This window comes from Petaurus breviceps, unplaced genomic scaffold (assembly GCF_028583685.1).
Source record: "Petaurus breviceps papuanus isolate PSGF00001 unplaced genomic scaffold, PetGlider_PUasm1.0 91133, whole genome shotgun sequence".
Taxonomy (NCBI): Eukaryota; Metazoa; Chordata; class Mammalia; order Diprotodontia; family Petauridae; genus Petaurus; species Petaurus breviceps.
In genome coordinates, this window is record NW_027187419.1 from 94116596 (window position 1) to 94132870 (window position 16275).

The 16275-nt window shown below is 34.9% G+C and overlaps 1 protein-coding gene across 1 annotated transcript in view; it reads right to left on the reverse strand.

Moving 5' to 3' along the window:
* The window catches only part of LOC138155364 (sodium channel protein type 9 subunit alpha-like), a 117907-nt gene that overhangs the window by 39094 nt on the left and 62538 nt on the right, over positions 1-16275 (reverse strand). The window contains exon 16 of the mRNA XM_069080574.1: positions 12069-12542. Within this exon, the coding sequence (XP_068936675.1) occupies positions 12069-12542 (474 nt within the window). The remainder of the gene's footprint in view (positions 1-12068; positions 12543-16275) is intronic.

Sequence of the window (16275 nt, forward strand, 5' to 3'; positions counted from 1 at the left end):
TGTGTTAAAACCCAGAGCTTGTGAATCCCACTTGTGGGATGGACTTGTTTATGTGAAAAGAGAGTGCTGAACTGGGAGGAGCTGATGTAATTAACCCAAGGGTGGAGAACTTTTAACCTTTTTGTGTTCTGTGATTGAACAAATGAATGTACTTTACTTATGATTGGAAACTAATCTCCATTTGAGAAGAGGGTCTTTGTGATGGACTAAATGAATGTACATCCTAGGGGTGGAGTAGTATTTGGAAGAGGGACTTTGTGATTGATTAAATGAATGTAATGTCCAGGGGTGGAGTAGTACTTGATTAAATTAGGTAGTACTTGATTAAATCACACTTGGTAAATTCTGTATTTTGAATTATGCTATATGTTTATTCTCTCTGTTCTTAATTTGTCCCTGAATAAAATGGAGAGCACCTATGCTGGTATTTTGAACCTTGGGAAGTTGCCTTTGCTTGGCATTACAACTATAAATTCATAGTCCTCAAAACTATTTGGTAATTGTTATCAATAATTAAATAGATCATTGAAACTATCTAAATAAGGAAACAGAAATAATTATGCTCAACAATTAAGTTAAAAAATAAACCCAAGAACATATTACTAGAGGAAAAACTCATTATTTTTTTAATTGCTGCAAAAATTGAGAAGCGACTTGGCAGAAATAGATTTAGATCAGCATCCTATAGCATATCTTCAATAAGCTTAAAATGTGCATGGCCTGAATACATATCTTCAATAAATTTAAAATGTGGATGGCCTGAATACTAAAGTTCATTCCATAAAATAGTTATCAGAATATAGTTTAGATGCTTTTCACATTATTATGTAGAGAGAGCATTCCTAACCAAATAAAGGTTAGAAACAATTACTAAAGAAAAAAAACATGTAGGCTGAATTACATTTAATTAAATGTATTGGCATGGAAAATATAAATGCAAATATGATAAGTATTGAAATAACCTACTGGGAAAATATCTGTGTATCAAAATTGTACTTAATGGTCTGAGATCTAAGACATATAAGAAAACAATATAAATATATAAAAATACTACCAAGAGCCATTTCCCAGTGTACAAGTAGTCAAAAGATAAGCACAGATAGTTATTAAAAATAATTTCAAATTATTTAACATCCACATGAAATACTGTCTCAGATCTTTAGTAAAGAGAGAAATGCAAATTGAAACAATTCTAAAATTTCACCTTACATCCAAAAAATTGACCAATGTGACAAAAGATTGGAAGAGTCAGGGTTGGAAGGGTTGTAGAAAGATAGGCACACTATTATATCATTGTTTATCAGTCTTATCATTCTGAAAGGAAACTTGGAATTATGCTATATGATCTGTAAATTGGCACTATAAATTGTTCCAGCCATTCTGAAAAGCAATTTGGAATGTTATTAAGAAAGTTATTGACTCAGAGATTTCCATGTTACTCATATAATGTAATGAAGACAACAGCAGAAAGATAGTTCTTAAATATACCAAAATATTTGTGAGGACAATTTTTACAATATCAAAAACCTGGAAATGAATTAGGCATCTTTTGATTGGAAAATGACTAAACAAATGGTGGTATATGGATCTAATGTAACATTACTCAACCTTAAGAAATGCCAAATCTGAAGAATAGAGAGAAAAATGGAAAGATATATAAATTGATTGGAACTGAAGAAATTAGTTCCAGGAAAATAATAAATACATGAACCACATCAATATAAATAGAAAGAGGAATGACAAAGTTACTGAAACTCAATGCTGTGAAAAACATGCTTAGAGTCACAAAAACAGTCCTTTTTTTACCTTTTTTTGCAGAAGTAGTGCACTGTAGACATTAAAGTTCACATATTTTTGCATAAACTTTGCACAGTTTCACATAAACTAAGTATAGATGCATATTTCTCATAAGTAAAGCTAGATAAACAAATGTGTACATGATATGATTTACACATAAAAAGTAACATAATAGCTAAATGAGAGGAGCATGGAAGACATTACCTGACAGAACTATAGATCGAATAAGAGTTAATGACTAAATAAGAGGTTCTAGCAGGTAAAATGAACAGTTTTGATTGAGTAAAATTAAGAAAGGTTAGCACATAAAAAAATCAATGTAGCTAAAATTAGTAGAGAAGCAGAAAGCTGGTGAAAAAAATTGCAGTAATTTTCCTGACTAAAAGTATCTCTCTCTCTCTCTCTCTCTCTGTCTGTCTCTCTGTCTCTGTCTCTGTCTCTGTCTCTGTCTCTCTCTCTGTGTCTCTGTCTGTCTCTGTCTCTGTCTCTCTCTGTCTCTGTCTCTGTCTCTCTCTGTCTCTCTCTGTCTCTCTGTCTCTCTCCCCCCCCTCTCCCTTCTCCCCCCACTTGGGTTAAGTGTCATGCCCAGAGTCACACAACTAGTAAGTGTCTTAGGCCACATTTGAATTTAGGTCCTCCTGACTCCAGAACTAGTGCTCTTTCCACTCTGTCACCTAAGTTGGCCAATTTTAAGATGAATAAGGAACTGAGTCAAATTTAAAAGAGCCATATCCCAATTAATAAATGACCAAAGAACATTAATAGTCTGTTTTCAAAGGAAGCTGTCAATATCCTTATGAAAACAAAAATGCTCCAAATCACTAATAATTAGAAATGTGCAAATTAATCCATTCTGAATTACCAGCCCACACTCATCAACTTGGCAAACTTGACAGAAAAGTAAAATGTACATGCTGAAAGGGTTGTGAGGAAACAGATACTTCAAAACATTGTTAGTAGAGCTGTGAACTATTCCAACCATCTAAAAAGCGATTTGGAACCATACCCAAAAAGCTATTAAGCTGTGCATACCTTTTCATTTAGATATTGCTACTGGGCATATACATTAATGAGATCAAAGGAAAAGGAAAGGGATCCATAAGTATAAAACTATTTATAGCAGCTCTTTTGTGGTAGCATAGAATTCGAAATTAAGGTGATGGTTATCAAGTGGGGAATGACTGAATAAGTTATGGTATATGAATGTGATGATATACTATTATGGCATTAGAAATGATGAAGGGGCAGGGGCGGCCAGGCAGCACAGCAAGTAAGAGCACTGGCTCCAGTGTTGGGATGACCTGGAGATCGAATCCTGGGCTCAGACACTTAGCACTCACCCAGAAACACCTGGCCATGTAGCCTTGAGCAAGTTACTTAACCCCAATTGCTTAGGGGCGGCCAGGTGGCTCAGTGAGTAAGAGCCCCAGCTCCAGTGTTGGGACGACCTGGAGATCGAATCCTGGGCTCAGACACTCAGAACCAGGTCTAAATTATGACCCTACCATACAGATGCCAAAAATATGAGTAAACTTATTATTGGATCTACAAAGGAGACAATAGTCAATGATGAGAGGCTGTGGTGAAAGCTATCTTACCCCCCATGTAAATTGGGTTAATTTCTCCTTAAAGACTGTTGAAACCATCCTTGATACTTGACTGGCCCAGAGGGCTAAAATACCACTTCCAGATCACTAGAGCACAAAATATTCATGAGGAGTTCCAGGAGATTTCTGATCCTTGACTTGTCGATTGCCATGGGCAACTTGGAGGCAGAGAAGGTTCATTTAGCTGAACGAACTCTCATTGTCAAAGATATATATTCTTGTTGCATAGTCTTCCTTTAATATGGCTAAGTAAGTTTTTTATTTTATCTGTTAAGTGACCAACAAATGTCTCATTTCTTTTTTTTTTTTTTAAAGCAATTGGGGTTAAGTAACTTGCTCAAGATTACATGGCCAGGTGTTTCTGGGTGGGTGGGTGCTAAGTGTCAGAGCCCAGATTTGATCCCTAGGTCATCCCAACACTGGAGCTGGTGCTCTTACTCGCTGGGCTACCTGGCTGCCCCTAAATATCTCATTTCTTTTCTTTCCATATCCCACTTTAACTACTAGTCAGGACCGGCCTATAACAGGGATTAAGTGCTGTTCTTTTGTAAACCTGCCATGACCAATTAAGATGAATGCTCAAGAAGAATGTCAGAAGGCAATGAGTACAGTGAACAATGAACAACACTATGAAAAGTGAAACTAACTAAACATTAATGGATAAGAACATAGAACTGATATAGAATCCTTTTCATAATTAGTTGTATGCAGTCAGATCATCTACTATGTAAGAGAAACAGTCAAATCAAAAGCAAATCATAAGAAAGGGGAAAAAAAGGAAAGACATTACATGTATTGCTAATTTGTCCAAACTGACTTATTAAAGAAGCTGTTGACTCTAAAAATGGAAAGTGAGCTAAAAATGAGGTCATTGACTATGATTGTCTTCCTTTATCAGAGCAATGTGTTACCAGAAAATTGCCAAAAAAAAGGAAAAATAAATGATTCACCTAAGAAACAATTGATTGCTTTGCTAAAGAACAGACATGTCAGTGAAGTGCAACCCCAGTTTAGAGTACAAACTAAATCATAAAAGATTTTAGAGGAAGATAATCAAACATTATAAATAGTATTACATCTAAAGATTGAAAATCGGTGAAAGGGAAAATTAGTGTGGAGAGACCCAACTAAGGCAGATCATTCTGTGAGCATTAAGATATGAGATTAGAAAGAGAATATCAAAGAGATGTGAAATAGAAGAGATTTGGCAGTAGTTATACAGCAACTTATTCTTATTATTCATGACAGTGAATCACTACATTTGAGTTCTAAAGCCTTTACACTGAAAGTGTGACAGTGACACTTTAGATGATAAACTTGGGAAAGCTGAGGAACACAACTAAATACTTACATAGGAAATTTGTACAGAAATGATAAAATGTCAAAGGCCTCAGAGAATCAGGTTTTCTCTAGATCAAATAGAAGATAATTTCAAAGGAATGAAAAATAATATGGATAGTACTATCTCCAAAAACTGAAAAGACAGAAGTCACTTCTAATCTGTAATGTCTACTTTCTCATCTCCACAAAATTTTATGGTAATGATTTAAACAGAGGTTGAAGGTGTCTGATGAAAATGCTCATGCAACAATCTGGAGTCTGTGGATCATTTTCTATGGCAAACCACACCTTCAAAGTAAAATAATTGGGGTGGCCAGGTGGTGAAGTGAGTGAGAACAATGGCCCTGGCTTTGGGAGACCCAGGATCAGTTCTGGCCTCAGATACTTGGCACCCACACAAAATAACTGGCTATGTAACCTTGAGCAAGTTACTTAACCCCAGTTGCTTAAAAAAAATAAAATAAAAGCAAAGTAAAATAATTTATACAGAGGCATAAATAATACAAAATCATTCTGTGAATATTATTGATTTTGACATATTTTATTTGGGATAATAAATAATATTTGTGGCTCTCTTCCAAAAAGTGTCTTGAATCAATTAAAAAGCATTTATTAAATTCCTACTATGTGGCAGTCATGGGGTTAGATATGGGAGATAGAAATACAAAGAATGGAATGATCTCTCCTTTTGAGATGCTTATATTTTAATGGTGAGAAAAGTACATATATAGAGAATAAATACCAATAAATTAAAAGTAGGTAAATACAAAGCAGTTTGGAGGGTAGGGCACTATCATTAATGGTGGTGATAATTTGAGAAAGTTTTCACCTAAAAGGAAGTGTTTAAGTTTTGTTTTGCAAGAAGAAATGGATTCTCTGAGGCAGAGGTAAGGATGAAATTAATTCCAGACATGTGGACTGACAATTTTAAAAGCATAGAGATAGGAGATGTAATGTTGTGTGTGAGAATCAGATAGAAAGGGAGTGTGGGAGGAATTGTAATAAACAATGAAGCCGGTAAAATGAGTAGGGTCAGGTTGTGAAGGGCTTTACAAGTTAGATAGAAGTCTTTATATTTTGTCCTAGAGGCAATCAGGCCACACTTGAACTTACTGAGTAGCAGATTTATATGGTCAGATCTACACATAAGGAAAATGAGTTTGGCAGCAGTATGGAGGACAGATTCAAGTGGGGAGAGACTTAAGTCAAGGAGATCAATTAGGAGGATTTTGAAATAGTATAGGTGAGAGGAAATGTGAGCCTGAACTTAGATGGAGAATGTATGAGTAAAGATGAGGGGTTCTATAAAAAAGATGTAATATAGAAATGACAAGATGTGGGAACTGATTAGCAATAAAGTGAGTTAGAAGTTGAAGGTTATGCAAAGATTCAGAACCTGGGAGATTAGAAGAATTGTGATGCTTTTGGTAATAATAAGTGAAGTTTTGAAGAGGGCTAGTTGGGTCTGGAAAAAGAAAATAAGTTTTCTTTTAGGCATACTTAGTTTCTTTTATCTCTGGGTCATCAACTTGTAATGTATATTAGGAAGATGGTTATATAACACTGAGGATGGATTCCTAGATATACAAGTCATCTGCACAAAAATGATAATTAAACCCACAAAAGCTTATGGGGTCACCAAAAGAAGAGAAAAGAACTAATAGGTAGGATATACCTATAGTTTGGGGACATAGTATGAATGATGCCAATAAAACTTAGTGAAAAAGAATAGACAAATAGTTGAGAAGGGACATGTGTCATGAAGAACCAAAGAAGAAAGAGTTTCTAGGAGTAGAAAGTGGTTGACAGTATTAAATTCATCTAAAAGATCAAGAGGGCTGAGGACAGAAAATATAAAATTTAGCAATTAATAGATTGTTGTTAACTTTGCAGACTGTCTCAGTAAAATCCTGTTAACAATAGTTTTAATTGGATAGTATGGTTGGATACTAGACTGAAAAGGATTGAGGAATGATTAAGAGGTGAGGAAGTAGGGACAATGAATGTAGGCAGCTATTTCTAGGAATTTAAATGAGAAATGGAGGAGATATATAGGACAAGGGATTGAGAGACAGTTGAGTCTAATGAACATTTTTAAGGATAGGGGAGACAGCTTGTTTTAAGACAGTAAGGAAGCAACAAGTAAATGTGGAAAAATGAAGATTAGAGAAGGGTAAACGTGATTGGGAGAAGGAGAAAATCTTCTGGAGAAGAAGAAAAGAGTTGAGATCAAGAGTAAATGCAGATATTCTGGCTTTGGACAGGAGAAATATTGCTCTGCCTCATTATCAGAATCTGGTAGAGAAGAAGAAAGAGTCAGGAAATGATAGCAAGGAGTCTGAGATAGTGAAAATGGGAAAAGAAGGTACCTAAGCTCAATGTTCTCAGTAAAGTAAGAGATAATATGCTCAGTTGAGAGGGTAGAAGAGGGGGGAAAGCATGAAAAGTTGGAGGAGAGATTTGGAATAGCTTTTGTGGGTAGAAAATTAATTGGGAAAAATAAAATGATCACCTTGCTAAGGTGAGAGCCCAGTTGAGATTATTATACATTTTTCCTGGACTCATGTAACTGGGTTATATTTCTAGTAGGAGTAAAACAGACTGATGATGGGAGCAATCTGGCTCCAGGATTTGGAAAGGAATAAAGAAGAATAGGACAAGGAGAGAAAGGATTTGAGAGTATAAAGTTGAACTGGTTAGTTATATAGTTGAAACTGAGAAGGAAAGAAAATTGTTAGCGCAAAGGAATGGAGGATGGGAGGTCATTATGAGGTCAAAGATTAGCTCAGTAGAGTTTACACATAGAGAGAGATGGAATAGATCATACAAGTGGGAAAAGGACCCATATGTACAAAAATATTTATAACAGTGCTTTTTGTGGTGACAAAGAATTGGAAATCAAGGGGATGTCCATCAATTGGAGAATGGCTAAATTAGTTGAGGTATATGAATGTAATGGAATACTATTGTGCTATAAGAAATGAGGAATAGACAAACTTCATGGTAACCCTGAGAGACTTATATAAACTGATGCAGAGTGAGTAGAGCAGAACCAGGAGAACATTGTACACAATTACAGACACATCCTATCTGTAATTACTAACTTGGATAGACTGGATTTCTCTCAGCAATACAAGGCTATAAGATAGCTCCAAAATACTCATGATGGAAAGAGCTACCCATATCCAGAGAAAGAATTTCAGCAGATTGAAGCAAACTACTTGCTCTCTCTCTTTTTTGCTTTATTTTATTCCCCCTTTTTCATTAATTTCATTGCTTATAATTCTTTTTTACAACTTGACTAATGTTTAATGAGAAGGTATCTGTAGAACTTATATTGTATTGCATGCCACCATGGTGGGGGGCAGGGGATAGGAGAAGAAAGGGGGAGGAATTTGGTACTCAAGGGATTGTGGAACTGAATGTTGAAATCTGAATAAATATTTTTTTTAAAAAAGAGAGAGATGGAATGACAGAAAGTTATACTAAGATAGATGGATTTTTCTATCATGAAAGTGAAATGCTAGGGTAATGGTAAATGCAGGACATGATTATCCTTTTGCATGGCTGGGGTTCAGTAGAGGAATAAGTTATAAGGTTTTAGGAGGCTGAAAAATCTAAGATACTTAAAAAGTGTCAAAAAGTGAATGCTGAAGTCCCTTATAATAAAGTTAGGAATTGGTGAGGAAAGGAAGATAGTAATCCATGTACTGGATTCCTTGAGAAAGGAAGGTGAAAGGAATAAAATATTTTGCTTGCTTTGCAGAAAAGGAAATTGTCAAACATGATGCCAAGGGGAAGAAGACCTCTAGAGTAGTAAGCTGATTCTATATGGAAGGCCATGGACAAGATTTATATTGGAAGAGAAGACATGGTTAAATTCAAATTCACACCAATGAAGAGAAGACTCACATTGAGATCACAGATGCAGTTAAATATCAAAGTATGTTATAGCTAGAAGAAATCTGTGAAGAATACCCAACAATTATGAAATTATTGGAAGAAAATACTTAAGGATCCACTCTTACCAATAAAATTTTGGGAAATTAGAAAAGAAATAGATATTTGGGAAGTGAACTACTCTCTATAATATGGTGTCAAAGAATAAGATCTGTTTATCTTTGAACCATGTTTAAGATAGCAGGATAATTATGTCAGAATGCACAAAGGAAGTCTATAATTACATGGATTTTTTTATATGATCAAGAAGTCTTCATACTGAAAATAGGAGAGGAAGGAAACACAATATATAGCTGTTGAGCTAACCTTATGAAAAACTTCATTCATGGCAAAAGAAGATGAATCATGTTGAGGGAAATGTTCGGTAATTTTCAAGATAAAATAACAAGATAAACAGAAATCATATGTAAAATTTTATGGGTGTATATATAGCAACCCATAAAGCATCAGATACAATCCAAGTGAATTTCAAGATTTAAAGCAAGGAGGCACATCAAAATGTGCTTATGCATCAAACTGAGAACTGGTGAAACAGACCTTCTCCCAAAAGGAATTCAGCAATACAAACGTATATGATGTTCAGAAGAAACCGAGTTGATAGGAGTGATAGATCAGTATTCTGTTTATCTCCTTGCCTTTGTATTTCTCGCTTCTAATACTTCATTTGAATCCCTTATGACTTTCCCTCTTAATGATTACTGTAGCTTCCTGATGGCCTCCCTGTCCTCTTTCTCTTCCCTCTTCAATTCATCACTTGCACTGTTGCCAGTTATCTTCCTAATGTAAAGTTTTGATAAGGCCATTTTACATGCTAAAAAATAATCTTTAGTGGTTTTCCATTGCCTACTGGAAAAAAATACAAACTCACCAAGCTAGCATTCAAACCTTCTACATCTGGTTCCAATCTGCTTTTCCAGTTAGATTTCATAGTACCCTACCTTTTGCACATAGCATGTGTTCTAATCAAACTGGAGCACTTATGATCCATAATATTGTCCTTCTCTCTTCTCACAGGCTCTTTGAGAGCGCCATCTCCTACGGATGGAACGACTTGCTTATCTCCATCTTTGCCTATTGATACCTTCCTCTCCTTCAAGGGACCAAACTCATGCATCAATTCTTCCATAAAAACCTCCCCAAATTTCCCCCATTAGAAGTTACCCCTTAGTTCTTGAATCTCTCAATACCCTCTTTTTGATCTGTCTTTTGCACTGAAAAATTTCTTAATTTTTATTATAAATATGTGTCACAGCCTTCTTTGAGATTGTAAGGACCTGGAGGACAGAGATAGTAATGGTTTTCACTTTGTATTTTTGGCACTTAACAAAAGGTCCTGAATATAACAAGTGCTCAAGAAGTCTTTGTTGTTGTATTAACATAGAGAGATATTAAAGGGAGTGAGTAGAAAGGGAATTATCCTCAAAGTTGATGAGAACACCTGTTACTTTATACAATAAAAATATTGAATTGGATAAAGTTTTTAAGTCTCCCACCTTCTATAATTATCTTCCATTTTTAGAGTCTCAGACCATCTTCCCCCCACCTCCGAAATTTAGAAATTCCCTTTTTATAACATAATGCTACATTGTAGATGAGCCCCATTTGGATGCTCAATAGAGAAAGGAACAATAGTGAAAAATCTATCATTGTGAGAATATGCTATAAAGCAACTGGCCAGAATAAGGAAAGAGATTATATATCTTTATCTCTGTATGTGTATGTATTTATGTAATATGAAACTGTTACATAGGCAAGACAGTGTCATAAAGGAAAGCTTTTAACTACAAGGCAATCTTCAGGAAGTCTCATTCTTTTTCTAAAGGCAGATCATTTAATAAAGGGCTTTTTTGAAAATTTTCTCTCTAAGTGGTATAGTAGATAAAGTGAAGAACTTGGAGTCAAGGAGATTTGCATTCAAATCCAGCCTCAGACACTGTGTGACCCTGGGGAAATCACTTTAACCTCTGTCTGCCTCAGTCTCTTCAACAGTAAAATTAGGATAATAACACTTATCTCCTAAGATTATTGTGATGATGAAATGAGATGTTATTTATAAGGTACTTTACAAATCTTAAAACAATATATTAATGTAAATCGTTATTGTCATTATTATTACTAGAACATAGAAGAATCCATGAAAGAAACTGTTTCCCTGGATTTAATACTGACCAACTAAATGGACCTGTTTGGTGAAATAAAAGTGACTGTACCTTGAGAATGACAATATCATCTTATAGGTTAGGGATCATGAAGGACAGAAGCATTAGGTACACAGTCTTACATTTACCCTAAACATTAGATAATTAGAGAGATAAAAACTTAACACAATACAATATTCTTATTCTGTTAGAAAAGCAGTACTTTCCCTTCATAAACAATTCCAGACCTGTATATTATTCTATGTCTTGTTTAGTTTCTGAATGGTATTTTTTTTATCTTTCTGTCTTTTTTTGACAAATATTTCAGATTTCCATGTGGAAAATCCTACTAATTTGGAAATGGGTCGGGACTTTCAATGAGATATATAACATGATTACTCCACAGAATTCATACTTTGGGCATGATTTGAATTAAATTAATTAGTCTCTGAAGTTGTTTAGCACACATTTTTGTGATTTTAGATTTCTAGGATTCTGGTTGTATCCGAGAAGATGTTCATTCTACAGTAGATAGGACAGCAGACCTTCCTCTTTGTTCAAACCCATGAAGAGTCTAGCACAGTTGTCATCCTGTAGGATTAAAATAACCTGGGAAAAGAAACTATGAAGTTGAGACCTACAAGGGTCTTTGAATAAGGATAATGGTAACTTATTCCCTTCATGTTCTGAGTATAGGCATCAAGAGATATTCTTAATAGAATAAGCATAAGTTAAGAGCAAATGGGACTCAAATTTAGGTCTTAGGCCTGGGTTAGAAAAATAAAAAAGAAGAAGAGAGTAGTTGGGGAGCTCAGAATACCTCTATGAGCAAAGAATTGAGGGATGAAGAAATTTAGTGGAAGGAAAATTAGGGAAGAAAAAGCTAGAGAGTAATGTCTCCTAGAGCATTACAGTGTGTGAGAGAGGTGGTCCTTTGCATAGAATAGGTAATTTAGGAAAAGATTATTAGTAAATCATTAATACAATATCAATCCATTTAAAGTATTACTGAACATGTAGTAGCCTGTTGTCTTGTGTTTTCTTCAATGGATAGATATTAATAGTACAAGGCTAAACCTATCAGATGGAGTGGGATTTCATAAAGTTTTCTGATGTTGAAGAGGAGACTTCATCTTAAATAAGGTTGGGATCCACCAATCTAACCCACAGTTTTCTATGTGAAGTGATGCAATAATATTACAAGGAAGCATGTAAAATATTTTACCTCATTACTGCCATCAACATCAAATTCACTGCTAAACTCGTTGGTGTTTGCATTTTCAGAATCAAATTCCGCAAGAGCAATTGGTGCTGGCATTGGGAGACTAAGGTTGTGAATAGATGACTGAGAAGAGCTCTTGTCCTTCATATATTTTTCCATGCTGCTGCCAGAGGCAATGGTTCCCTCTTTTTCATTCTGGAAATCTTGATCATTGCCTTTTTTATTAAGTGACTGACTGGATGTATCATTCTTTTTCTCCATACTTAGATTTTCCACTCTTTTGTTCTCTTTTGAAATAGTTTGCTTCTTAATAAAAGCTTCTGCAATGGGGTCAAATAAAGTTTGTTTCAGATAATCGATCCCCTTTTTTATCCTTGCCATTGCAAGATGAAGATTTTGTGAATCTGCTTTCATATCACTCATTGAAGGGTTCTCTGCAATAAATGAGCTCAACAAAGCCACAAACAGGATAAGTGCCTAAACGGGTAAAGAAAAAAGGAGAGAATAAAATTTCACCTTTTATTTTTGGACTGGAACCACCAATTTTTTTTATTAACACTGTGGACCAAAGAGCAAGTAAAATTAGAAGCTCATTATTAGTGAATAGAGGTTGAAACCATTTCTTCTCTGGAGAGGAGTAGGCCTCATGACAACTTCTGTGTCCAGTGTCATGTGGAAGCATCCTGAACACCAATGGGGTATTACCATAGTAGCAGAGTCATAGCTAATGACCTTGAATATAACCAGGGCCTTAGACATTGGACTTGATACATATTCCATCTAACCCTATCTTATCTATAGGAAGTTAGTTGTCACAATGGAGTCAGGAATACATGAGTTCAAGTCCTGACTTAGTAATATGATGTTGGGCAAGTCATTTACCCTTTCTCAACCTCAGTTTCCTTATCCATATAATAAGGATAATAACACCTCTCTCTCAAGGTTCTTATAAAAATCAAATAACATACATAGAATGCTTTGCAAACTGTAAAATGATATGTATTATCATTATATTATTTTATTATAATCTTATTATATTATATATGTAATATATAATTATTATATATTATATTTTGTATAATGTATATATTATATTATTATATTAGGTATATATAATTTATGGGGAAGGAGAGAGACAGAGGAGAAAAGAAAAACACTGAGACAAGAAGGTGAGGTAAAACTTGGTATCACCTTCTTCACAGAATCCCAAAAGGTGAGAACCCTATTTAATTAGTTAGTTATGTTTTCTATGACTAGAAAACTCTCACTTTCTGTGATAATTGTCAAGATTCAAGGCCATCATCAAGGCCTATCATGTCACTCTTCTTTTCTGTTTCAGTTCCATCATCCTCTGCTCTACAAATTCAATTGTGTTCTCGGGGACTACTATTACCTCTTTCAAATTCTTGTCTGATATAATCCAAAAAGCATTTACTAAACACCAGGGATAAAAATAAGACAATATAAGGAAACAAAAAACATGTCCCTGCCCTCAAGCTTAAATTCTACTGAGGTAGGTGAGGGAAGGCAAGATACAACAAGGAAATAGGTAGTTATAACCAAAATAATTCCCTCCATTCCTCTCTATTCTACCAGTTTATCAACCTTTTCAGCATCCATGACTTCTATCTCTACTTCAAGTAGAGTTACTAAAAGAATGGTCACATCTTAAATCTTAGCATTACCTTCTGTGCACTGAAAGCTTGAACTCCAAAGTTCCTCTTTGATTGTATTCTTTTGTCCTCCTTTCTCTCCCTCTGTCTAGTTACCTAAATCTATTTTTCAATCTCAGCATTATCTCCCTTATGTCTATTCCCAGATGTTCTCCCAGGTCATCATCCTTGATCTAATCTTAATTTCTTTCCACCACAGTCTTGACCCTATTTGCCAACTATATAATAACATCTACCCTTGAATCACTTGACCTTTGTTTAATTACATCTCAGATCTTGTCAAACCCATATCCCAGGTTCCTCTCATTACCTCATTATTCTACTGAACATTCTGAAAAATGCAATATCTAACATCACCTGAGCCCTTGATTCTCTGTAATAATCCATTTAGTTCCTTCTGAATGAATATTACACTATCCCCAAAGAAGTTACTATATATTGTCTCTTTTCCTTAGAAAGCCCCTATACCATTTCTATTCCTTTTTGATGAGAAAACTAAGGCAATATGCATTTATCTTCTATCCTTTTCAAAAAACATCTCTATGCAATAGCAGAACTGGTCAGTGAATATGCTCAGATTTGCTCTTCCTCATATGTAATAGAAAATATGTACAGATATTCTCTTCCTAATCTAAATTCTAATGTAGAAATTTGGAAGCCTATTTCCAGTCATGCATAAGTAAGGGGTTGATAGTATGTAGTGATAAAAAAATGATTCTTGTATTTGGCTATGGAGCCAGATGAACTAGTGACTCAGGAGGTACTGATTCACAACTGAATCTGTGTAGAGCAGTAATGATCTCTTGATCTTTCTGTGTCTTCCTTCTGGGTGGCAAGTAAGTCAAGGACTGCTGTGAGCTGCTGGATGAGGATATGGACAGTTATCTTATACCCTGCTGGGCAGCAATGTTTGTGTAAGCACATGGTGCCTCTCTTTCTTTTGTTTATTTTTACCTTATCTCAGGTGAATGAAGATTCTGAGAGGAGAATGTGGATTCTGAAAATCCAAAGGTCCCACCAGAGTATCTACCAATTACTGGAGATGGTAGCAGTGGCCACTAGAATAGTAGTGGCTGATGACAGAGGAAATAAAGAACTTGCATACTTTGTGGAAGTTGTGGAAATAAAGTCACCTGAGGTTCAACTCTTATAAACCCTTTTGACAAAGAGAAGTGCCAGGTATGGACTCTGGAAAGGCATGGACCCTTGCAACTCAATCGATGGCAATACCTATTAGAAACCTCATAAGGACTTCTATACATGTGCTTCTTACATGTGCACATACACAACTTGTGTATGCAAAGGTTAAGTATGTTCCTTAGAATAAGGGACTTTTTGAAACTATTTTTTTTCTTTTCTATATTTTCTCAGTAAATCTTTTCTAAAAATTTAATAGAGTTTAACTGATACAAGATTGATAATGGGGAAGATACTAGTGAAGGGACTTGTAAACTATAATTTTAGAAGGCAACATATTGCTTAGGATTTCTTCTAGAACAGATTTGTCAAACACATGCAGGGCTCCATGTGACCCACAACATTCCTGAGTACATCTTGAACCAGATGGAAATGTCACTGGATAATATTTAATAAATTAAAATACAATAAAATTCAAGTAATGTCAATATGCAGTTTTCTAACACAATATGTGGACTACAGGAATACTTATGTACCACTTAGTAGCCCCAGTTTCTATTTGAGTGTGACAGCACTGTTCTAGAACACTTAGATAGTGGCTGTCAGGCTCACTTTGGGGGACCTAGTCTGCTGCTAAAACTCCAAGTTGGGAGAAGGAAACTAAACGAAATTCTACACCTCTGTCATCTCTTATCTCTTGCTTTTCTCTTGCCTTAGAGGAACAGATCTTCTTGCAAATACCACTTTGTAATATCCATTTTTAAATGTATTTTACTGATGCCTTTGTCTTTATATCACAATTATAAAAACTCACTTTGCAGATGAAACCCTCCTTTATGGCAAAGAAAAACAATATGCAAAAATATTTGAGATGTGACTCTATCTGACAGTGTATACAACAGTCCCCTCCAATTCCAATCTCCACATCCCCATCTCTACCAATAAGGAAGGGGCAGGATTCCTTATCTGAGACTTTGACTGATTTTCATAAAATTGCTCAAGTGTTTGTTTCCCTGTTTTTTCTTTCACAACATAACTATCATGGAAATATGTTTTACACAATTGCATATATAAAAAACCTACATCAAATTGTGTGCTGTCTTAGGCAAGAGAGAGAAAATTTGGAACTCAATTTTTAAAAAATAATGTTAAAAATGATCCTTATATGTAATTAGAAAAATAAAATAGTATGTAAAATAAAATAAAACAAAACAAAACACCAGAAAAAAAACAAAAACACTCAGATTTTTACTCTCTTTTTCCATTATATTTTTTTCAATTTTTTCCAATCTTTTCATTATATTTTTGTACTCACATATTTTATTCTTTTGGTTCCACTTATTTGGTTAACTCTCTCTCTCTCTCTCTCTCTCTCTCTCTCTCTCTCTCTCTCTCTCTCT